The sequence below is a fragment of the Bufo bufo genome, chromosome 3 (genome assembly GCF_905171765.1).
Source record: "Bufo bufo chromosome 3, aBufBuf1.1, whole genome shotgun sequence".
In the NCBI taxonomy this organism is placed as follows: domain Eukaryota; kingdom Metazoa; phylum Chordata; class Amphibia; order Anura; family Bufonidae; genus Bufo; species Bufo bufo.
The window spans coordinates 378,166,983-378,192,828 of record NC_053391.1 but is presented as its reverse complement, the minus strand read 5'-3'; the positions used below and the strand labels follow the sequence as shown (position 1 = coordinate 378,192,828).

The 25,846-nt window shown below is 42.2% G+C and overlaps 1 protein-coding gene across 1 annotated transcript in view; it reads right to left on the bottom strand.

Moving 5' to 3' along the window:
* USP32 (ubiquitin specific peptidase 32) overlaps positions 1-25,846 on the bottom strand; it is a 167,202-nt gene that overhangs the window by 9,347 nt on the left and 132,009 nt on the right. Inside the window, 9 exon segments of the mRNA XM_040422276.1 lie at positions 37-228; positions 7,444-7,564; positions 7,899-7,985; positions 10,404-10,588; positions 11,510-11,721; positions 12,453-12,564; positions 15,272-15,423; positions 18,736-18,910; positions 22,925-23,098. Coding sequence (XP_040278210.1) covers positions 37-228; positions 7,444-7,564; positions 7,899-7,985; positions 10,404-10,588; positions 11,510-11,721; positions 12,453-12,564; positions 15,272-15,423; positions 18,736-18,910; positions 22,925-23,098 — 1,410 coding nt within the window.

The window sequence follows — 25,846 nt, the reverse complement described above, 5'->3', positions numbered from 1 at the left end:
AACAAAAAAATTTAATAGAATAAAAACAAAAAGTACCAGAATTGGAGGGAGCCTCCACAGGTCAAGTTTCTTTGTAGCTAAACAATGGGTTTTACATTTGGAACAATAATACATTTCATCCTCTCCCAGCTCCTCCTCTGTGGTGAAGGCGCGGAGACAACTATCAAGGTTAATGGGCTCTGCTTGCGCTCTACGGCTCTGTTCAACGCTCTCATGCTCTTCCACAATCTGGACCGGAAAAAAGAAAGAAACATTTACTTTCTTATGGCTGGAATGTCTTGAAGAAAAAATAAAAAACGTTTAAGTATGAAAAAAAGTATAAACTGTGAACCATAGTGCTTTTAGAAGTTCATAATCTACTATAATGCATGTTCTTATCCTATTACTCCTATGCTGCTCAGATGTCATGTTGCCATGGCCAGCACAAAAAGAGGTTTCTAACTGAAAACATACTGGCAGGTAAAACTAGAAGAACATACAAAGTTCCTTGGGGTTGGCTAAAAACTGAAGTTTCACTTTAAAGGGGTTGTGTCATGACACTCTTTGATCGTCAATGCTCCCAAAGTGTAATAATAGCAACTGTTGAGTCTGTAACTTGCACACTATATCATTTTGCCATACGTTCCTGTTCACCCTTTTCTGCTCCATGCCACGAAAAACAGGAGAGACAGTGGGAAGTGGGACACTAGCGTTGCCGGAACTGCCTGCCGGATACGGAAATTTGTATGCAAACAGATATCATTTGTTTCCGGATCCGTCTGACAAATGCATTGAAACCCCAGATCCGTCTCTCCGGTGTCATGCGGAAAAAACGGATCCGGTATTTATTTTTTTCACATTTTTAAAGGGCTGTGCATGCACAGACCGGAAAACCGGATCCGTCAATGCGGCAATTTCATGAACACTTGGTACCGGATCCGGCATCAATACATTTCAATGGAAATTAATGCCGGATCCGGCAAGTGTTCCGGAATTTTGGCGGGAGAAAATACCGCAGCATGCTGCGGTATTTTCTCCGGCCAAATACCGTAAAAGGGACGGAATGGAAGATATCCTGATGCATACTCAACGGATTGCTTTCCATTCAGAATGCATTAGGATAAGGCCTCCTGCACACGAACGTATTTTTTTGCGGTCCGCAAAAACGGGTCCCGTTTTTCCGTGATCCGTGACCGTTTTTTCGTCCGTGGGTCTTCCTTGATTTTTGGAGGATCCACGGACATGAAAAAAAAGTCGTTTTGGTGTCCGCCTGGCCGTGCGGAGCCAAACGGATCCGTCCTGAAAGTCAATGGGGACGGATCCGTTTGACGTTGACACAATATGGTGCCATTTCAAACGGATCCGTCCCCATTGACTTTCAATGTAAAGTCTGGAGTCCCTTTTATACCATCGGATCGGAGTTTTCTCCAATCCGATGGTATATTTTAACTTGAAGCGTCCCCATCACCATGGGAACGCCTCTATGTTAGAATATACTGTCGGATATGAGTTAGATCGTGAAACCTCATTTCCGACAGTATATTCTAACACAGAGGCGTTCCCATGGTGATGGGGACGCTTCTAGTTAGAATATACTACAAACTGTGTACATGACTGCCCCCTGCTGCCTAGCAGCATCCGATCTCTTACAGGGGGCTGTGATCAGCACAATTAACCCTTCAGGTGCCGCACCTGAAGGGGTTAATTGTGCTATCATCTCCCCCTGTAAGAGATCAGGGCTGCCAGGCAGCAGGGGGCAGACCCCCCCCTCCCCCCTCCCCAGTTTGAATATCATTGGTGGCCAGTGCAGCCCCCCCCCCCTTCCTCCCTCTATTGTAATAATTCCTTGGTGGCACAGTGTGCGCCCCCCCGCCCCCCCCCCTTCCTCCCTCTATTGTAATAATTCGTTGGTGGCACAGTGTGCGCCCCCCCCCCCTCCTCCCTCTATTGTAATCGTTGGTGGCACAGTGTGCGCCCCCCATTGGCCCCCCTCCCTCTATAGCATTAACAACATTGGTGGCCAGTGTGCGGCCTCCCATCTAGCCCCCCCCCCCCATCATTGGTGGCAGCGGGTTACTAGCAGTAGTGATTCATACTTACCTGGGAGCTGCGATGTCTGCTTCCGGCCGGGAGCTCCTCCTACTGGTAAGTGACAGTTCATTTAGCAATGACACTTACCAGTAGGTGGCGCTCCCGGCCGGACACGAACATCGCAGCAGCCGGTAAGTATGAATCTTCTACTATTGTACTATTGCTAAGTAACCATGGCAACCAGCGTCCTGGTTGCCATGGTTACCGATCGGAGCCCCAGCGATTAAACTGGGACTCCGATCGGAACTCCGCTGCCACCAATGATGGGGGGGGGGGGGGGGGGGGGGGAGATGGGAGGCCGCACACTGGCCACCAATGTTGTTAATGCTATAGAGGGAGGGGGGGGGGCGATGGGGGGCGCACACTGGCCACCAACGAATTATTACAATAGAGGGAGGGAGGGGGGGGGGCGCACACTGTGCCACCAACGAATTATTACAATAGAGGAAGGGAGGGGGGGGGGGGGGCGCACACTGTGCCACCAACGAATAATTACAATAGAGGGAGGGGGGGGGGGCCGCACTGGCCACCAATGATATTTAAACTGGGGAGGGGGGGGAGGGTCTGCCCCCTGCTGCCTGGCAGCCCTGATCTCTTACAGGGGGCCGTGATCAGCACAATTAACCCCTTCAGGTGCCGCACCTGAAGGGGTTAATTGTGCTGATCACGGCCCCCTGTAAGAGATCAGGTGCTGCCAGGCAGCAGGGGGCAGTCTTGTACACAGTTTGTAGTGTATTCTAACTAGAAGCGTCCCCATCACCATGGGAACGCTTCTGTGTTAGAATATACTGTCGGTTCTGAGTTTTCACGAAGTGAAAACTCAGCTTTGAAAAAGCTTTTATACAGACGGATCTTCGGATCCGTCTGTATAAAAACTAACCTACGGCCACGGATCACGGACACGGATGCCAATCTTGTGTGCATCCGTGTTCTTTCACGGACCCATTGACTTGAATGGGTCCGTGAACCGTTGGCCGTGAAAAAAATAGGACAGGTCATATTTTTTTCACGGCCAGGAAACACGGATCACGGATGCGGCTGCAAAACGGTGCATTTTCCGATTTTTCCACGGACCCATTGAAAGTCAATGGGTCCGTGAAAAAAAGCGGAAAACGGCACAACGGCCACGGGTGCACACAACGTTCGTGTGCAGGAGGCCTAAAACTGATGCGTTTTTTTCCGGTATAGAACACCTATGAAGGAACTCAATACTGGAAAACTTTAACGCTAGTGTGAAAGTAGCCTAAGACGCACAAACCGTCTATCTGCACATTCGTGTCCTCCAGCAAAAACATTACCAAATGGACATGCGAAGGGTCGTACAGAAGAAACAGCAGGAGACGTCAATTTAAGGCAGGCATCCTCAAACTGCGGCCCTCCAGCTGTTGTAAAACTACAACTCCCACAATGCCCTGCTGTAGGCTGATACCTGTAGGCTGTTCGGGCATGCTGGGAGTTGTAGTTTTGCAACAGCTGGAGGGCCGCAGTTTGAGGATGCCTGATCTAAGGAGATAATTTCTATATTGCTTGATCTATACATTTTTTGTTAAACTGTTCTAATTGGAAACATGATTATTTTTATCTAAGGAATATCTTAATTTGCACTTCGTTTCATGGGATGGAAATGAATAAGATACATTTTCATCAGAACCTACTTTAAAAATAAAAGGAGTAAGAAAGGGCTCCATACAAAATCTATTTACTCTTCAAACCTATCTATGAACTATGGTGAATGCAATGACAAAATCTTTCTTTTTATTTTAAATCAGATTTGTTTGAGGTTTTTTTGAACATACATTAACCCTTTCATGACCAAAGGGTCATTGATGCCCCCGTGACCAGGTCTAAATTTTGCAAATCTGACATGTGTCACTTTATGTGGTAATAACTGGAATGCTTTTACTTATCCAAACCATTCTGAGATTTTCTCGTGACAGTCATAAATTTAAGTCAATATATTTCACCTTTATATATAAACAAATCCCAAATTTATGAAAATTTAGAAAAATTAGCAATTTTCAAAATTTCAATTTGCTTTTAAAACAGAAAGTGATACCTCATAAATATTTATTACTTTACAATCCCCATATGTCTACTTTATGTGTGCATCATTTTGTAAATGTTATTTTATTTTTTTAGGACGTTAGAAGGCTTAGAACTTTAGAAGCAATTCTTAAAATTTCTAAGAAAATTTCGAAAACCACTTTTTTAAGGACCAGTTCAGTTCTGAAGTCACTTTGTGGGGCTTACATAGTGGAAACCCCACATAAAGGACCCCATTTCAGAAACTACACCCCTCAAGTTACTCAAAACTGATTTTACAAACGTTGTTAACCCTTTAGGTGTTCCACAAGAATTAAAGGAAAATGCAGATGAAATTTCTAAATTTCACTTTTTGGCAGATTTTACATTTTTAAATCCATTTTTTTCTTTAACACATCGAGGGTTAACAGCCAAACAAAACTCATTATTTATTACCCTGATTCTGCGGTTTACAGAAACACCCCACATGTGGTCGTAAACTGATGTAAGGGCACACGGCAGGGCGCAGAAGGAAAGGAGCGCCATATGGTTTTTGGAAGGCAGATTTTGCTGGACTGGTTTTTAGACACCATGTACCATTTGAAGCCCCCCTGATGCACCCTTACAGTAGACACTCCCAAAAAGTGACCCCATTTTGGAAACTAGGGCATAAGGTGCCAGTTTTATTGGTACTTTTTCAGGGTACATACGATTTTAAATTGTTCTATATTACGTTTTTTGTGAGGCAAGGTAAAGTTTTGCCACTGTTTTTATTTTTTACAACATTCATCTGACAGGGTAGATCATGTGCTATTTTTATATACCAAGTAGTTACGGTCGCAATGATATCAAATATGTCTACTTTGTTTGTTTGTTTCAGTTTTACATAATAAAGCATTTTTGAAAAGAAAATTATGTTTTTGTGTCTCGTCTTGTGTGGGGGCTTGTTTTTTGCAGGAAGAGTTGGAAGAGTTTTTATTGATACCATTTTTGGCTACATATGATTTTGTGATCATTAATTATTACACTTTATGGGGCAAGGTGACCAAAAAATTGGCTGTTTTGGAACAGTTTTTATTTATTTATTTTTAGTGTTCACCTGAGGGGTTAGGTCATGTGACATTTTTATAGAGCAGATTGTTACAGACGTGGCAATACCTAATATGTATACTTTTTCTTATTTATTTAAGTTTGACACAAAAATAGCATTTTTGAAACAAATATAATGATGTTTTAGTGTCTCCATAGTCTGAGAGCCATAGCTTTTTTATTTTTTGACTTGTCTTAGGAAGAGTCTAATTTTTTGCAGATTGAGGTGACGGTTTGATTAGTACTATTTTGGGAGGCATATGCCTTTTGATCGCTTACTGTTGCACTTTATGTGATGCTAGGTGACAAAAAATGGCTTTTTTTGCAACTATTTTTTTTTTTTTTACGGTGTTCAGCTGAGGGGTTAGGTCATGTGATATTTTTATAGAGCTGGATGTTATGGACGCGGCGATACCTAACATGTATACTTTTTTAAATTAACACAATAATAGCATATTTGAAACAAAAAAAATGATGTTTTAGTGTCTCCATGTTCTAAGAGCTATAGTTTTTTTTATTTTTTAAGCGATTTTCTTATGTAGGGGCTCATTTTTTGCGGGATAAGGTGACGGTTTTATTGCTACCATTTTGTGGGACGTAAGCCTGTTTGATCGCTTGGTGTTGCACTTTTTGTGATGTAAGGTGACAAAAATAGAATTATTTTTTTTACACTGTTTTTTTTTTTCTTTTAATGGTGTTTATCGCACGGGATGGATCATGTGATATATTTATAGACCCGGTTGTTACAGACGCGGTGATGCACAATATGTGTAGTTTATTTATTTTTTCTATTTTTTTAATCTCTTATAAATGAGCGGATATAGGAAAAGGTAATTTTTTATTTATTTTCATTTACATTTGTATTTATTTATTTTTAACTTTTTTTTTCACACTTTTTTTTTTATCAAGTCCCACTTGCATCTTGAAGATTCAGTGGAGCTGATGGCTGTACTGTACTTTGCAATGCTCTTGCATTGCAAAGTCTAGTACTATCAGGTTTCCTGATAGATGGCAACACTGGACACCTTTGCAAAGCGCCCCCTCCCTCTATTGACCCCATGGATGCCGCTGACACTCGCTGCTGATGGCGGCAGCTCAGGAACATCACATACAGCAGGGTGACCGCGGCAGGGGCAGAGGGCATAGGTGAGGAATGGGGACAAAGATGGGGCAGAGGAAACTCATGGGAGCAGACATCATGGATGGGGGCAGGAGGGCACAGATGCCGGAAGTGAGAGCGCAGCACAGATGCCGGAAGGGAGAGCGCATGGCCGGTAAAGCGGTTGGAGGCAGGGCGCCCGAGGGGTGTTCAGGGGTGCGCACAGATGGGGCCCAAGGAGCACACACTGCCTGAATTCAGGCTCTCATCTGCAGAATGCAGATCAGAGCCTAAAACAGGCACTTTTACACAGCCGCGATCTGATTGGTTAGTCTGCACAGACTAACCAATCGGATCGATCTCCGACGTCTATACACGTGCTAGACGTCTCATGACGTCTATACACGTGCTAGCTGCACGGGGGCATGTGTAATTAGCACGTATATAGCCGTATGGCAGTCGGGAAGGGGTTAAATACAAAAAGTACAACAAATGTACAAAAAGGTGGAGAAACCACCTCCACAACAGACAAAATCTTTCTTAGATCTTGTTCACATCTGCGTACAAAGGTTCGTTCAGGGCCTTCATTGTAGATTCCATCAAAAACAGTAGAGAGAAATAACTTTTTTCTCCACTTATAGGGGACGTGTTTTGCTTCATGCAGGTCAGTTATGTGCAGAATCCAGCAATTCTGTTATTTTCATTGTTCTGCTCCTCTAACAGAGAAGAGCAATGGAAACTAATGATGTTGTGTGAAGTCACCCTTAGTATTCCGATTGAATAACTGTGCTATGGAGCAGCCAAAGGTGGCAAGGGTTACAGAAATCGTAGACTAGCTTGTACTACAGTCTTTCCATACCTCCTATACAAGTGAATGGGAGTTACAGAAGCATACCCTTACACAGGAGTTATGAAAACAGCACAGCCCAAACCTACTGGTTTCTTAACCCCAGTCACCTCAGGCCGCCACATAAGAGAGGCATTTTGATTTGGGATGGGAATACAAGGCCATCTTGCGACATCATGGTTTTAGATCTGATGACTGAAGACAAATACTTCAGCTGATATATTCGCCAAATCCTTTGATCACTGCAAATTCACTGAAACCCATGATAAAGTCTAAAGAACCAGAAATGCATTTTCCGGTTACTCATTTTTCTTACCCTTTCTTGTGATGTCTGATAACGAAGATGCAGAGCTGTGGGATCCCAATCTACAGCAATGTAAGCATTACCAATGTAGGCACGGTCTTCCGTACAGTCAATTTTACATCCCCTGCAAAACCTAGATTGGGATTAATGAGAAGACCATTCAATACAATGGAATATTGGAAGAGTAGCAGATGTCTGTACGTTCATTGTACATACTGGTTATCAGGCATTTATTTCAAACAGGATGGCCAACTAGCATGTCCTCTACCAAATATCGGTCAACATTACTGACAGTTACTCTTTAATTGTGACACCAAATGAATCCGTACAGTATATACACACCGTATAGGTAGCGGAAACTCTGAACAGGTATTGTTCCTGGCAGTCAAGTCAGATTTGTTCTCTCCACACTAAGAAGATGTCTAACATACCGTTCAAGAACATAAAGGTAAGCGTTCATTATTTACCTGTACCATGGGCATGACGCACAGGAATTCCCATCTTTTTGCACCACTCTGAGCGTGAACGGATACTGATATCCCATACTGTCATCGCTGTAAAGGATAAGATTAGTTGAATGATGTGCGCTGTATATTTATCCCATTTTCCTAATACACATAGAAAAAAATATTTGCCTACATCACCAGTGGCGTAATTACAGCTGATCATCCCATTTAAATGAACGGAAGAGGATGCTGTAATTAGACTGCACCACCGCTACCATGTAGACAGCATGAAGAGGATGCAGAGCTGGGACAAGCCCCGCTGATCTCATACTGATGACCTACTACTGTATGCCGACACTGCAAAACACCTTTAAGTGTCAAGAAAGGCCTTGCTAGTGGCTAAGACATCCCTTTACTGTGCGTTTAAATCTGTCACTAGTTAAGACACTTCTTAACTTTCACAACTTTAAAATGTAAGCAGAGTAAGATTTTGGGCATCCTTGGCGAATAAAGTTAAAAGTCATGAAAAAATATATTATCAAAGTAAGAATCCCTTACATCAATGGATGAGGATATGAGGTTGTGGATATAATTTGTTTTTCCCTCCACTTTGTTTTCACTCTCCTGGCTGGCTTTGCAATAAAAAGATTGGTGTGTGGGATATTAGATTTTATTTCTATATTAAAGTTTTCTGGAATTTGTTAAATGGCTTCATTTGAAATAAAGATATATATATAAAAAAAAAAAATTGCTTTTGTCATAAATTGAGTCTTTAGGTATGCTTCCCCCAATGATGGAAGTACTTACTGGGGAAGAGGAGGGGAAGAAGAAATCCTACGTTACGTGGTGTAGCAAAGGTTTAAAGGGGTTATGCGGGAATTGAATATTGGTAACCTATCCTCAGGACAGCTCATCAATATCAGATCGGCGGGGGACCCCTGCCAATCAGCTGTTGGAAGAGGCCGCATCGATCCATGAGCACTTAGGCATCTTCCTAGGTCGGTGACGTCACAGTACCTCAGTCACATGGCCTAGGTGCAGCTCAGTCTGGTTCAAGTGAAAGCTGTGAAGAAACGCAGCGATCACCAGAGCTCCGGTGAACTCAGCAGCCTCTTCAAACCGCTGATCGGCGTCAGCCTCACTGCTCTGCAACTTACAGATGGCTCAAAACTGAGACAAATCTTTGCTGTGGCTGTATCCCATGACCATAGAAGCCAGTGTCTTAGATGGAGCTGCTGTGACTAAGCCATCTGGATGGCGGAGAGAGTTTGATGTGATCTGTATGTATGTTTGTATCCTGAGAAGCTACTTTCGAGCTCTTCCTTCTTTTGCCTCAGCCGCTCTAATGTACTGCTGAGATCTGATGCGTTCTGAGCTGTAACTAAAGGGTGTATTACATGGGCAGATTTTCTGCCCGATAATTGCTAACGAGCGTTCCTATGGCTGATACTACCTCCGATTGCCCGATGAACGAGCAAACACTCATTGGGCAATTCAGATCTTTCAGCATGCTGAAAGATCTGGATTTGCTGGCGGCAGATTGTGCTGTGTAATCACCATCTGCCGCCGGCACACCACTCTCCTGCATGAGGACAAGCAATGGCATAGCGATCGCTCCTCCCCATGCTGCGGAGGACATCGCTGCATGTAATAGCAGCGGTGTGCTCTGCTAGCTATCTGGAGACTGACAGGAGGGAACGCTTGCAGCATCGGGGTGTCTAATACACACAAGTGTAAATTTCATTCTTATTAAAGGGTGTATTAGACACCCCGAAGCTGCAAGCGATTGTAGGGAGGGAAGCAGTCGCCAGATATCTAGGAGAGAACACCGCTGCTATTATATGCAGTGATGTCCTCCGCAGCATGGGGAAGCTATCCCATTGCTCGTCCCCATGCAGGACAGCGGTGTGCCAGCTGCAGATCGTGACTACACAGCTCTGAATTTGCTCATTCATCGGGCAAACTGAGGCAGTATTAGACTGCAAGATGATCGCCAACGACCGCTCTAATATACCCTTAACTCCACATTTAGCAAACTTTTTCCCCTGTGGATATCACTGCAAATCGGTGTTACATGCAGATTTTGCTGCATATTCCACATTAAGTACTGCAAATGGCGAATTCAGCAGTAAATGATTTTTTTTGTCGCTACATGTGGATGGGTATTCCAAATAGGGGGCTTCAAAACCTAATCCTTGTGAGCTGTACTTTACTCTAAGATGCAATTCTTCAGTATGTGAACTCACAATAAAGCACACAGGAGGTTTTTAAGAAATGGGGTTCTAGGTAGCACTTCCACAAGTTAAAGCCTCACTGACTTTGTATGCTGCCTCTAGCTCCATTTTTTGTTGAAAAGTGACTTGTGGACCAAGGCGTGCAATGTGATTTTATTTTGATTGTTCCTGTGCTGCTGGTTTCTTTTGATTAAGAGGCTCTTTAGGTCCTTTCCTGGAAGGTAACTCTAGTATCATTACTACCCATCTTCTTTTTTAATTTGGCCTTAAATTATTCATTGTATAAACGTACCAGTCTTGTGCATGGTTACTTGCTTCTTGTGGTGGAAGAGGACTTGCAAGTCTGGAGACCTGGATCCATACTGCATCATACAAATCTTTCTTCCTGGTATGTACAGTGCATGGAACTATTAGAGGCATCCCAAATAGGCTTGGACGATTTTTTTGAGATGATAGAAAATACAGCTCTGTTCTCATCTAAAATAAAGAAACCGCAAAACAGGTAAGAGCAATAGAGATACAAGTCAACCCATAATGGAAGTGAAGCAGCGAAAATAAAAGTTTAGAGTTTGTGGCAACGGGCAAATTTAAGTGTAATCTAGGAGATAGATATGATAAAAAAGATTAAGTAGATATGATAAGATAGAAAAGATAAATAGATAAAATAGATTACATAGACAGAAACTGAACAGAGAAAAATCAGCAGCCAATGGGTGCAATTCCTCCAAGACCATTGCCTTAAAGTCCCGGATAATCCAAATAACCCGAAAAGAGGCAGCACTCAAGAATTCTGGAATTCTGCCTCTTTTCTTGATCGATAGATAGATAGATAGTATTAGGCATTTTGGGACTCTCTTCTGTACCATAAATATGGGGCATCTTACTCCAATGGACTTTTGACTAAGTTTGGCATATAAAATGTATGTCTTGGTAAATATGCCCTTAAGCGTTCAGACTCATTAAGATTTCCATCAGTCAGAGTCGACCATTTTTTTTTGCTTTCAATAATTGTTAGTTTTTTGCTGTTATCTATGGCCAGTTTTAGTGAGCATCTCATGTTCATCGAAGGGTTTGTCTTGTCTTTCTTGTACAGAAATCATAGAGGGGGATCCTAGCTTTGGAGGCATCTCCATGAGTCAAAACAGTTAGCTACTCTCTCATTCTGGTGGACATGAGCCATCCTTGTATTATATGGACAGCCATCGAGAATAGATGCAACAAGATACGAGAGTCTCAAAAATTTGCTGTTTGCAAGTAGGTCATATGTGTGGGACCAGGTGATCACTGTGACAGTTTCATTCTTAAAGGTTATGTCTCTTATGAGACAACCCCTTTAACACAGTGCAGTTATCTGAGGATAAATAGGATTTTCTTCTTGCATAACAGGTGTAATCTTACCATTTTTCGATGAATAGCAATGATATAGCCTATAAAAGGGCCATCTGGGTGGACAGAGATATGCCCATTGAGTACCCCATTCCCCACAGTATTCTCTGTCCCACATGGCACTACAGTATTTGGCATCCCATTGGGGATTACTGGTGGCCGACTCAGTCCTCCATTTGGCATGAAACTCTGTGGTCCATTGGATGATGGCACTGTGCTGGAATCTGCAAATTGGAGAACAAGCTCAAAATTATCTGGTTAAATCTGCTTCACTATTAATCTGGATTAAAAATTTTAACCCCTTTAACGGAACATTTCATGGACTCAGCAAAGCTCATTATAAACAACTACATTTGGTGTAATGTGAACTGTTTTACAATCAATCAAAAACATATTTTCCCACACCAATATAGTACAGAGGTACATTCCCGATAATAACATAGATACAGGGAGAACATGCATACAGATGTAACCCAATCTTCCTAGGCAACAGTGCTAACCACTGGGCCACTATGGGACCCTACAAACTAAGGCTAGGTTCACTCTACGCCTGCGTGTATGGCTACCAGTACACATAGGCTTTACATGGGGGAGCATTTGCTACAACAGTTTCCATGTGGCATATGTTGGGCTGAAACATTTTTTTAGTTGTAGCAATGGGCCTATCTAACTGCAACTAACTGACTCATTTCTGAGCCAGCCTACATGTAATTGATATTATTATTTTACGGGACACCTTAGACCTTTCTTGTGTGCCATTAGATGATGGATATAAAATATTTGTTGAAAATAAATATTTAAGGAAAAACTGAAAATTCTGAAAAAAATATATATTTCCTTTCTAATACATTTTTTATTATTTTTATTTATTACAAAAGTTTTCAAGACAAAACATTTCTACAACCATTACCGTATGCTTGTACCCTTTATTAAGGTTATGCTGACTATAAAGCACCTTGTTGTGTGGGGCTTGTGGCTGATGTAGGAGATCCAGGAATCGGTATCTCAAAAGCACAGAGAAAACCACTCACTGACAGCCGTACTTTCTGGTTATCCTGAGGAAAGTTCTACAAATAAAAAGAGTTAGAATGAGACGGTGCTAATTCCTCCTGTAGTGGACTACGTTGGTATGAACGGACATGGTACAATGATTGTAGTATAAAGGAGACCATACATTGCCATGTTTGTGATGGGCACAGCACAGAGCATTACTACCAGTAATCAGGTCATAATGGACAAGTGTGCTGTGCTAAAGTGCTGCACTCTATTCTCTAACAGATTCATCCCCAATTAACTTCTGTGAACATGACTGCTGTGTATTACATGCAGTGGGGAAAGACATTTACTGTATCAAAATGAGAAACAACCAATTCAGTGCATATATTGAGTGTTCTAATTCATTTCTACGTGATAAGATTAGGAGATTTGCTTGATTAGGACAAAGAAGCAAAAAGCTGGTTGGACCATTATTTGCAAGAACGTAGACTGAATACGTCATGAAAAATGAGGTTAAGCATGTGGAAGTAAAACAATGTGTGAGGTCATAAATGTGTTAACCAAAACACACACATATATATATATGCATATACACACACAAGAAATGCATTCAGGCTTATAAAATTAGAGGAACACATAGCTGTTCCCATACATAGGTGAACACACAGGTGCCCATACAGCCTTAAAAACTGCTGGTCGAAAGCTTGTACACCAGATAGCCATCTCTGCCGATTTCTCCAAATAGACTTGGTTCAGCCATGCATGTATGAGTTGTCAATGCGGAGAGCGAATAAAGCTGCTAACTGTGGCTAATCTACCTGGAGAACAGTAGGACAAGTTGTTGAAATTCAATAACCAGATACTCTTCTCACCTGAAGATGATGTTGGAAGAGAGACGGGAGGCCTTCTTCCACATTCCACATTCTGTCACCCCCCAAAAGTCATTTTTCATTTTTGGGCTAATTAAAATCCGTATAGTGCGATTATTCAATATATAGTTCTCTTAGCTTTTTCTGTGGCTTAGTTTCTTTAAAAACCACACTTTTATAATATGTTAATTACCTCGCTACCAGCAAGTGGGGCGGTTACTTGCTGGTAGCCGCCGCATCCTCCTTTCAAAAAAACGCCCCCTCCTCCTGTTGATTGACAGGGCCAGCAAGCGCTCTCCTCCTCCGGCTGGCCCTGTCTGCAATTCAAATCCCACGCCTGCGCCTTACGTGTCTTCATTCGGCGCAGGCGCTCTGAGAGAAGGACGCTCGCTTACTCAGCACTTCCTCAGTGCGCCTGCGCCGATGACGTCTTCTCTTTCGGGTTTAGAGGTGACATCATCAGCGCAGGCGCACTGAGGGAGTGCTGAGGAAGCGAGTGTCCTTCTTTCAGAGCGCCTGCGCCGAATGAAGACACATAAGGTGCAGGCGCGGGATTTGAAATGCTGACAGGGCCAGCCGGAGGAGGAGAGCGCTTGCTGGCCCTGTCAATCAACAGGAGGAGGGGGCGTTTTTTTGAAAGGAGGATGCGGCGGCTACCAGCAAGTAACCGCCCTACTTGCTGGTAGCGAGGTAATTAACATATTATAAAAGTGCGGTTTTTAAAGAAACTAAGCCAGAGAAAAAGGTAAGAGCATTATATATTGGAGCACTAATATAAGGATTTTAATTAGCCCAAAAATGAAAAATGACTTTTGGGGGGTGACAGAAGCCCTTTAAGTTGTCTGATCCTGCTAAAAAATAGACCTAAATGTGCATGGGAGCCTTGAAGGCATTGTATATATTAAGATTGCTTGATGGCAGCAGCAAAAAATGGAGATTACCTATAAAGTTGTTTTCCAGCATAAAACAAGCATCAATATATTATTATAGCAAAGGGGATAATATATATTGGTGGAGATCTGAGAATTGGAATCATGGCCAGGCTCTTTGGTGTGTGACCGATGCGTCACTAGCCCAGATAACCTGGCCAACAAGGCCTTGTACTCCCTATCCCACGGTTGGTGCTCAGCAACATCCCCTAGTTTACTGGTTAGACAGAATTTTTTTGGTAACTTTTTAGTACTTTATAATATGGTTATGTGTACACAAGGGAGGAATTAACCAACATGCAAATACTAGGAGCCCCAGAGACCAGGAGGCCATCTGCTGGCCACAAGTGTTCAGCTGAAAATTTTTTAACCGATTAAACCACTGGTGGACCTGCCACCTGTTCAGCTGCACAGGGGCCCAATGAGTGTGGATTCCCTTCGTAGCCGTAGAGTGGTAGCAATAGTGGCCAGTCTGCGCTGTTATGCTGGGAGTAGAGCTTAGTGAGCCGAGGAGCAGAGCTTAGCAGGTAAGGTGCTACAACAGAGTAGAGATTAGATGTACGATAGGGCAGAGCTTAGCTGTGTGATGGGGACCTCAGACATAACTTTGCTTAGGGTCACCAAAATATGTCAAATTATAAATAGCTTTATTACATTATTTGGGCACAAAATAATGCTTCAGGAGGGATGGCTTGGGGGCGTCAACTGAAAGTATTGTTCATTACACCATCCAACATAGGCCTGCCCTGGTTGGGACTCTACTCAGTATAGAATCCAATGTTTTTCATTCTGTACACACAGGAGAAAATGCTTATAGATCAGATCTTCATTTCTGCTCGGTTTCTAGCTACGGCATATGTTAAAATAATGAAATTCTGCCATAATTTGATACGTAAGCATTTCAGCTTCTCTAAGAAGATCAACTCTTTTGGTGGTAATCAAAGAACCTATACTAAGTGATAAACACAACTAACACTTACCTTAATGTTAGATCCATGCACTTCTGCAAGAAGGATCTGTTCAGGCTTCAAACCACATAGCTCACTCAACTGTTTCTTCAGGCCTGTGTACTTCTCATCCATGTTCAGCCTTAGCCCATACCGTACAGGTGTTGTGCCATCTAATTTAATAACTTAAAATGCATACAGGAAATGTTAATTTATTTAATGCATTTAAAAAAATAATAATAATAAAATGAAAACTCAACATATTTAAGAGTAATATCCATATATAAACAGTTTTTTTTCCTCGCCAATACTGTAAAATCTATAAAAATATGTTAATAGGATACGTTTGAATGTTTGTCTAAAGGCCCCTTTTACACTGCTCAATTGAGCAGATGATTGTCAGGAAGAAGGGTTCCTTCCCGGCAATCGTCTGCTCGTCAGTGGAGGAGACCGATGCATTTACATGCAGCGATCTCCTCCACAGTATGGGGAGGAGTGATCGCTAATACCATAGCTTGTCCCCATACAGAATCATCGTTTGCTAGTAGCAGAAGCTGTTTAAATGGCAAGATCTGCTGCCTGCAAACGATGATTCCGGTCAATGCACAAACAATCCTTACCCGATCAGATAATTGCCAGCACCTGTATATCAGCAGATCATCACTAAGGAGCGTTCCTAAAAGCGCTAGTCAGCAATTATCCGCCCGATGTATGGCCAGTGTAAAGGGGCCTTTACTGTCTGACTGGAGTTCATAGAGCAAACTGCTCTTAAAATATAATCACTATTTGTAATTAACGGTGCCGCCAATCACCCGAAGAATGAGCAAACACCTAAAACATTGTTTCTGGATGGCAGATTGAGCTGTGTAAACAGGGATCTGCTGCCCAGAAACAATGAGTCTGTATGGGGAGGTACGATTGCAGTAGTGATGTCTCGCTCCTATAAAGAGAAGATGTAAATGCTGCTCTCCTGCCTCTTATGAGGATGCAATTATTGTAAATGAACTTACTTCCCCTTCTGTGGCTCCGCAAAAAAGATGGAACATGTTCTATTCTTGTCCGTAATTACGGATAAGAATAGGCATTTCTACACAGGAGAAAAATAATCCGATCCGCAAAATGCGGAATGCACATGGCCGGTATCCGTGTTTTGTGGATCCGCAATTTTCAAACCGCAAAAACGGCTACGGTCGTGTAAATGAGTCCTTACACAGAGAATACTATCAATCACTGATAACACATCCCCTGTGTACAACTAGGGCTGAAACGATTCATCGATTTAATCGAGGCAAAAAAAATCCTTGATGCAGTTTCCATGCATCGAGGATTCGTTTAAATCACGTGACAACGGAGCGTGAGTGAAGTAAAGCTTCTCACTCACCGCTCTGTGGCCTCTCGACTCGGCACCGCTCTGCACACATCGTCAGCGCGCTGGCTGACGCTGTGTGTGACGTAGAGTGCATACTGGGATGAAGACGCGTCTCCTGCGGACTCCATGTGTCAGCGCACGCCGCACTGCCAGGAAAGGTAAGTATATAGTTAGCGGCGGGGGGGATACTGTGATGGCGAGGGGCACCTGTGATTAGGCATGGAGGGGCTGATCTGATAAGAGTGGGGGACATGGTGGATGGCATGGAGGCACTGGGGAAGGGGGACATCATGGCAATCTGGATGGCATGGAGGAGCTGATGGCAATGCCATCATGGGGGCACTGGGGACATGGCATGGAGGGTCTGATCTGATGGCACTGGGGGACATGGCAATGGATGGCATGGGGGTCTGACTCTGATTGCAGCAAGGGAGGGTCTGATGGTGGCAGCCTGGGGGTCTGATCATGGTGGCATGGGGGTCTGATCATGGTGGCATGGGGGTCTGATTGCGGGCTTGCGGCATGGGGGGACTGATTTGAGGGCAAGGCTGACTGACTTGGGAGGGGTCTTATCAAAATGCTATGTCACTGTGCAGCATTTTTTGTCCGGATCCCCATTACAGTCAATGGGCATCCAGCTATGACAGATGCAGCCAGTGAACTCCGGCAGTCTGTTCCTCCACCGGAACAAAATGCCGGAGTTCACAACATAACCTTAGATACACATTCTGGCAGAAGAACAGTCTGCTGGAGTCTACCATATTGGGTATAGCCAGATACAACCAGCTATATGCTCTTTTTTTTTTTGTCCGGCCAAAACCCAGCTTGAATGCTGCAACAAGGCCGGACCCCATTACAGTCAATCGCTGCAGCAGCCGGCAGATAATCCAGCTATACCTGATATGGTACATTCTGGCTGTTCTTCTGACAGAATGTATACTGCAGCTTATGTGAATGTAATTATGTGCTATATCACTGTAAGAAATAAAAATATTGTTTTTAAAAAGAAATACATTATTTTAAGAAGGTTTTTCCTATTAGAGTACTCGATTAATAGTAAAAATAATCGATAAAATACTCGATTACTAAAATAATTGTTTACTGCAGCCCTAAACTATCAGTGACTAACAGCTATCTCTGTATACACATTTACACAAAGAATGCTATCAATCACTGATAACACCTCCCCTGTGTACAACTATCAGTGACTAACAGCTATGTATACACACTTACACAAAGAATGCTATCAATCACTGAGAAACACCTCCCCTGTGTACAACTATCAGTGACTAACAGCTATGTATACACACATACACAGAGAATGCTATCAATCACTGATAACACCTTCCCTGTGTACAACTATCAGTGACTGACAGCTATCTATGTATACACACTTACACAGAGAAAACTATCAATCACTGATAACATCTCCCCTGTGTACAACTATCAGTGACTGACAGCTATCTATGTAATATATTCTTTACACAGAGAATGCTATCAATCACTGATAACACCTCCCCTGTGTACAACTATCAGTGACTGACAGCTATCTATGTATACACACTTACACAGAGAAAACTATCAATCACTGATAACACCTTCCCTGTGTACAACTATCAGTGACTGACAGCTATCTATGTATACACACTTACACAGAGAAAACTATCTATCACTGAATACAACTTAGATCAGAAATAGCAGAGATTTAAATGTATAAATTACAAGCTTTATGGAATCTTTTCCTTGAAAATTACATATCAATCTGCTCGGTTCCTCCTGCTCTGTAATGTGCTGCCTGCAAACTGCACTGCATTTTGGGGAGACAGGTCCTCTGGTAGTTACAGAAGCTGTGCAGAGGAGTGCCTGCCTGTTCAGTCATTTGAATAAACCTGGCCACGTGGGACTAGCACTTATCAAAACTGTCAGATGGGTCAATCCCTTAATATGCTGACAAATGTCTACAGAGCAGTGTCACACTATAGAATCATCGACCCATTTGAGGGTGTATTATAGCCATTACAAATAATGTGTTCCATTTTTTTCCCCATCAAATGCTTCTCTTATTCATGTCAAACATATGAATGTTATCCCCAGGGAATTTAAAAACTGAAAATGAAAACATAATAACCTGTGATTTCCAAATGCATGTAACTGTCCATGGGCAGAGGCAGGGAGAGAAAGTTAAATGGGTCGAATCGGACACTGACATGCCCACAGGTTTTACATTTCACTTGAGATCTCAACTGTCCATGAAACAAGTCCACAACTATCGACCGGTTCCTCCTCAAGTGATTGTCCCAAGCCTGAGAAATAGGAATCTATGGTTAGTCACAAGATCAGGCAAAGATTAAACCTGTGGGTTTCTAATTCCCAGCTTCAGAGTAAGCAAACAATAATGAGTCTAATAGATAATGAACAAAATAGTAACAATCATTTATTTGGCTATACTCACAGCACAGCACACATAGAATGGCATGGCATATGGTGAGTCAAATTGAAAAAGTCATCAACCGCTACTTCTTCTATTCATTGAACATGATCCACAAGGCTCTTGAAGTATTTAGACATATGGTTCCAGCTATATAAACATTTCACAGTCTGGCGACTACATATTTCCAAAAACAGCATTTTAAATGTAACTTTTTAAAGACATAGGAAACAGACAGCATGCGAAAGAGAGAACCAGTATTTCACAACCACATTTAAATTGCCATTTAGAGAGTAACTGTTGCTTCAAAAAACTAATGACATGTCACAGTGATATATCAAAAGTTTTGATCGGTGGGCGTCTCAACAAAAAGTCTATGAACCCATCTTTAGCTAGCAAAGACATATAGTGCTCAGCTGCACCTGCTTGTTTTTGGGTTTGGTGGGGGCAGACTGGCCATAGACCCTACAGGGAAACTTCCTGATGGGCCGATGCCCTAGGGGCCACATGAGTCCTCCTCACGGCCACCAGACAGGTGAGTAATGAGCCGACTCTCCCAAAGGTTATTTAATGCTTGAGGCATCAGCTACTTACAGTTAGGTCCATATATATTTAGACACCGACACTAATTTTGTTTTTATTACCTGTTTACTAAAACATATTCAAAGTTATAGTTATATAATGGACATGGACATAAAGTCCAGACTTTTAGCTTTCACTTGAGGGTATCCACATTTAAATTGGATGAAGGGTTAAGGAGTTTCAGCTCCTTTACACGTGGCACCCTGTTTTTAAAGGGACCAAAAGTAATTGGACAATTGACTCAAAGGTTGTTTCATAGGCGGGTGTGGGCAATTCCTTCATTATTTCATTCTCAATCACATAAAAGGCCTGGAGTTGATTTGAGGTGTGGTGCTTGCATTTTGAAGATTTTGCTGAGAAGTAAACATGCTATCAAAGGAGCTCCCCATGCAGGTGAAACAAGCCATCCTTCATATGTGAAAACAGAAAAAAACCATCCGAGAAATTGCTACACTATTAGGAGTGGCAAAATCTACAGTTTGGTACATACTGAGAAAGAAAGCACTGGTGACCTCAACCATGCAAAAAGACCTGGATGCCCACAGAAGACAACAGTGGTGGATGATCGCAGATTAATTACCATAGTGAAAAGAAACCCCTTCACAACAGCCAACCAAGTGAACAACACTCTCCCGGATATAGGCGTATCAATATCCAAATCTACCATGAAGAGAAGAATGCATGAAAATAAATACAGAGGGTTCACTGCGCGGTGCAAGCCACTCATAAGCCTCAAGGATAAGAAGGCTAGATTGGACTTTGCTAAAAAAAACATCTAAAAAACCAGCACACTTCTGGAAGAACATTGTTTGAAAAGATGAAACCAAGATCAACCTCTACCTGAATGATTAAAAGAAAAAAGTATGGTGAAGGCATGGTACAGCTCATGATCCAAAGCATACCACATCATCTGTAAAACACGGCGGAGGCTGTGTCATGGCTTGGGCATGCATGGCTGCCAGTGCCACTGGGTCCCTAGTGTTTATTGATGATGTGACACAGGACAGAAGCAGCTGGATGAATTCTGGGGTTTTCAGAGACATACTGTGTGCTCAAATCCAGCCAAACTGATTGGTCGGTGTTTCATAATACAGATGGACAATGACCCAAAACATAAAGCCAAAGCAACCCAGGAGTTTATTAAAGCAAAGAAGTGGAATATTCTTGAATGACCAAGTCAGTCACCTGATCTGAACCCAATAGAGCATGCATTTCACTGGTTAAAGACTAAACTTCAGACAGAAAGGCCCACAAACTAACAGCAACTGAAAGTAAAGGACTGGCAGAGTCTTTTTCTTCCCTATTTTCCGTGAGCCATAACTTTTTTATATTTCTGGTCACATAGCTGTATGATGGCTTATTTTTTGCGGGACAGGTTGTACTTTGTAATGACGCCATTAATTATGACATAAAATGTAGTGGGTAGAGGTAAAAAAATTCCAAATGGGGTCGAATTAGGAAAAAAACAATTCCTCCACGGTTTTACAGGTTTTGTTCCCACTGCGTTTCGTTTACGGCAAAACTGACCCATGCCCTTCATTCTTTGGGTCAGTACTATAACAACGATACCCCATATGTGTAGGTTTTTTAATGTCTAAATAATGTAAAAATAAATTTTAACTTTGATAAAAATAAATTGTATATATATATATTTTTTTTTTACATCACCATATTTTGGACCACCATATCTTTTTTATACTTATGCCTACTGAGCTGTTTAGAGGCTCATTTTTTGCGGAACAATCTGACATTTTTATTGATACCATTTTGGAGTGTGCGTGACTTTTTGATCACATTTTATGAATTTTTGGGGGGTAAGAGAAGCAATGAAAAAATGACAAATCGTTACGCCATTCGCCGTATAGGAATTTTAATAGTATGGGCGTTTTCGGTCGCGATGATACCCATGATGTTTATATTTATTGTTATTTGGGTATTTATTTTTTAATTATACGAAAAGGGGGGTGATTTAAACTTTTTTATTTTTTATATATTTAACTTAAATTTTTTGTGATGATTTTGAAGCTCATATATGAGACTATAAATAATGTTTTTTAATTTTTGATTCTGTATTATCAGGGATTTTTAAATTGACATTTAAACCCTAATTTGCTCATTTCTTATCCTGGCCTGCCATCTGGTGGCCAAAATAAGAATTACAGCATGAACAGCATCAACTGCAGATGCACGAACTGGCCACACGGGGCATTGGTAGGAAGGGCTTCCAGGTTTTTGCGCATTTAGGTGCTGTGATCTTGCTTGATCACGGCATCTAAAGCCTTTAATTACTGCAATCCGCATTATTGCCAGTCACGGTAAGTAGCCGCAGGTCTCTGTTGTATGAAACAGCAGAGATCTGCTGGCCACGACGTCCACCGCATGTGCGAGCGGGCGCCATGTTTACACATAGCTCCAGCGTTGTACATGTACGGTGGTGGTAGCGAAGGGGTTAAAAAGGAGGAAATACAGAGTCTGGTGATGTCCATGAGTTCAAGACTTCAGGCAGTCATTGCCAACAGAGGGTTTTCAACCAAGTATTAGAAATTAACATTTTATTTACAATTATTTAATTTGTCCAATTACTTTTGAGCCCCTGAAATGAAGGGATTGAGTTTAGAAAATGCTTTAGTTCCTCACATTTTTATGCAATCATTTTGTTCAACCCACTGAATTAATGCTAAAAGTCTGAACTTCAACTGCATCTGAATTGTTTTGTTCATCCATTGTGGTAATGTACAGAACTAACATTAGAAAAATGTTGTCTCTGTCCATATATATGGACCTAACTTATGTACCTGGTTGGCGGCCACAGGTGCCCTCCTCTGACTCCTGAATTTAACTTCATTGCCATCTTGAGGCAACTGGAGTAGGAGAACAGAACGTGGCAGCTGGCTCTGGTCACCACCGGGGGACAGCTTCTAGGGAGGTATTTTGTGCTGCTGGGGTAATAGTCTGTAATGCACTGTGGTATTTGGTACAGCATGGGCCGCACTATAGTATTGCAGGCTCCTTCAGAACTTGGACAGAAACTTTTGCTATCCCTATGACATGTAAAAAGTTGAATTGACATTTTTTTTAAATCATCTATTGGAAACTTATATGTGAACGTACTGTTTTTACATAAAATAGATTTAATCCATGTATACTAGTTCCTATCTAAAGTGTTTAACTTCCTCTGGCAGAGTTTCACTTAATACGCACTCTCAGACCAGCAGTCAGATCATGGAGGTGAATTGAACAATGTACGAGTGATACAGGACACAAAAAGACAATAAGAGTAAACAGTATGCACTATGTAATAACTAACCTCAGCCGCAACTTCCCAGTCTGGTCGTCCATCACTGTCCTTGAGCTCAACATACGGCTTCTCATGTACTCTATTAAGATCTTCATGGAGGCCATCTAGAAGAAATGCAAGCAGCTCTTGGGAGTCCTGCTGCTGAAAGCCATTGAACCGAGGGGCATACTTTGCTATTGTCCACTGAAAATAGAGACATACAATATTAATTTAAAGGGACCTTCATTTTAAGTCCTAAGGCCTCTTTCAGATGGGCGTTGCGGGAAAATGTGCGGGTGCGTTACGGGAACACCTGCGATTTTTCCGTGCGAGTGCAAAACATTGTAATGCGTTTTACACTCGCGTGAGAAAAATCGCGCGTGTTTGGTACCCAAACCCGAACTTCTTCACAGAAGTTCAGGCTTGGGATTAGTGTTCTGTAGATTGTATTATTTTCTGAATACAGAATGCATAGTAAAACATCGCTGGAGGGGTTAAAAAAAAATAAAAAAAAATTTAACTCACCTTAGTCCACTTGATCGCGTAGCCCAGCATCTCCTTCTGCCTTCATCTGATCTCTGTGCAGCAACAGGACCTTTGGTGACGTCATTCCGGTCATCACATGATCCATCACCATGGTAAAAGATCATGTGATGACCGGAGTGACGTCACCACAGGTCCTGTTGCTGCACAGAGATCAGATGAAGCCAGAAGGAGATGCCGGGCCGCGAACAAGTGGACTAAGGTGAGTTAAATAATTTTTTTTCTTTTTTTTAACCCCTCAGCGATGTTTTACTATGCATTCTGTATTCAGAATGCTATTATTTTCCCTTATAACCATGTTATAAGGGAAAATAATAATGATCGGGTCTCCATCCCGATCGTCTCCTAGCAACCGTGCGTGAAAATCGCACCGCATCCGCACTTGCTTGCGGATGCTTGTGATTTTCACGCAACCCCATTCATTTCTATGGGGCCTGCGTTACGTGAAAAACGCACAAAGAGGAGCATGCAGCGATTTTCACGCAACGCACAAGTGATGCGTGAAAATCAGCGCTCATGTGAACAGCCCCATAGAAATTAATGGGTCAGTATTCAGTGCGGGTGCAATGCGTTCACCTCCCACATCGCATCCGCGCGGAATACTCGCCCGTGTGAAAGGGGCCTAACAGTTGCAGACTGTGTTAATGAGTACTGAGATTCATAAGCTTCCAGCTCTGAAATCAGAGGTGATGCCAGTAAGTATAGCATGTTACATCATCACAGTCACTGGGTAAACATACAAAGCATCTGCACTGAAGCAGGGAATTTAAAAGACAAGTAATGTGTTTTGTTTTACTTGAGAAATACCTGTTTACAAAAAGATGTAAAAAAAATAATAATAATCGCACACTAGCTAAATAAAATATTCTGAAAGAATGGATAAAGTCGTATTTTACACTTTGAAGTGGTTCTCCATTTTATGTACAGGTATTTTTTTTTACTTAGCCCTCTTATTCTTCAAGACCAAGAGGTTTTACAATAACATGACCCAGATGTACTAACCCTACAAATGATAGAGTGTCTCAACCTGCACCAGATGTACAGTGCATTCAGAAAGTCTTCAGACCCTTCCACTTTTTCACATTTTGTTGGGACTAAAATGAAGGGAAAAAAAGTTCTATTTTCCCCCCATTATTCTGCACTCAATACCCCATTAATGAGAAAGTGAAATCAGGATGCTCAAAATCTTTGCTAAATTATTGAAAAGAAAAAAATGTAATCTTGCATTGACATAAGTATTTAGACCTCAGTACTTGAAGCACCTTTGGCAGCGATTACAGCCTTCTCCTTGTGTATGAAGCCACAACCTGGATTTGAGGATTTTCTGCCATTCGTCAAGTTAGATGGGGGCCATCAGTCAAAATCCATTTTCAGGACTCTCCATAGATGTTTGATTGGGTTCAAGTCAGGGCTCTGGCTGGGCCACTCAAGGACATTCACAGAGTTATCCCTAAGCCACTCCTGTGTTGTCTTGGCTATGTGCTTAGAGTCAATGTCTTGTGTAAGCTGAACCTTTAGCCCAGTCTGAGACTTAGAGCACTCTCTTAACAAGGCCCTTTTCTACTCAATTACTTAGTTTGGTGGGGCAGTAAGCTCTAGGAAGAGATCTGGTCATTCCACACTTCTTTCATTTAAGAACTATGGATGCCACTGTGCTCTTGGGAATTTCAGTGTAGCAGAAATATTTTTGTATCCTACTCTAGATCTGTGCCTCCACACAATCCTGTCTCTGAACTTTACAGGCAGTTCTTTCCTCTTCATGGCTTGTTTTCTTTGCTCTGATATGCATTGTTAGCTGTGAGACCTTATATAGACAGGGTGGTGTCTTTCCAAATCATGTCCAATCCACAGAATTTACAACAGGTGGACTCCAAGCAAGCTGTATAAAAATCTCAGTTGGTCAAGAGAAATGGAAGGGCCCCTGGAGCTAAATTTCAAGTGTAGTAGCAAGGACTCTGAATACTTATATCCATGAGAAATTTAAAGAGGACCTTTCACCGATTATGACATTGTGAACTAAGTATACAGACATGGAGAGCGGCGCCCAGGGATCTCACTGCACTGAAAATAACCTCCCAGGCTGTGAGCTCTGCGCTGTGATTGGCCAGTGCTACAGCAGAACAAGGGCAGACTCCGCCTACCATAACTTAGTGACTGAAATCTCCGCCTACCATAACTTACTGAGCGAAGATACCGGAGAGCATAACGGGAGAACCGAGCGGTGCCCGGGGATAATAGTAGGTGCAGTGAGATCCCCGGGCGCCGCTCTCCATGTCTGTATACTTAGTTCACAATGTCATAATTGGTGAAAGGTCCTCTAAGTTTTTTCCTTTTTAATACATTTGCAAATATTTCTAAAATTGTTTTGTTTTATTTTTTTTATAAGGGGGACTGAGTGCAGACTGATGG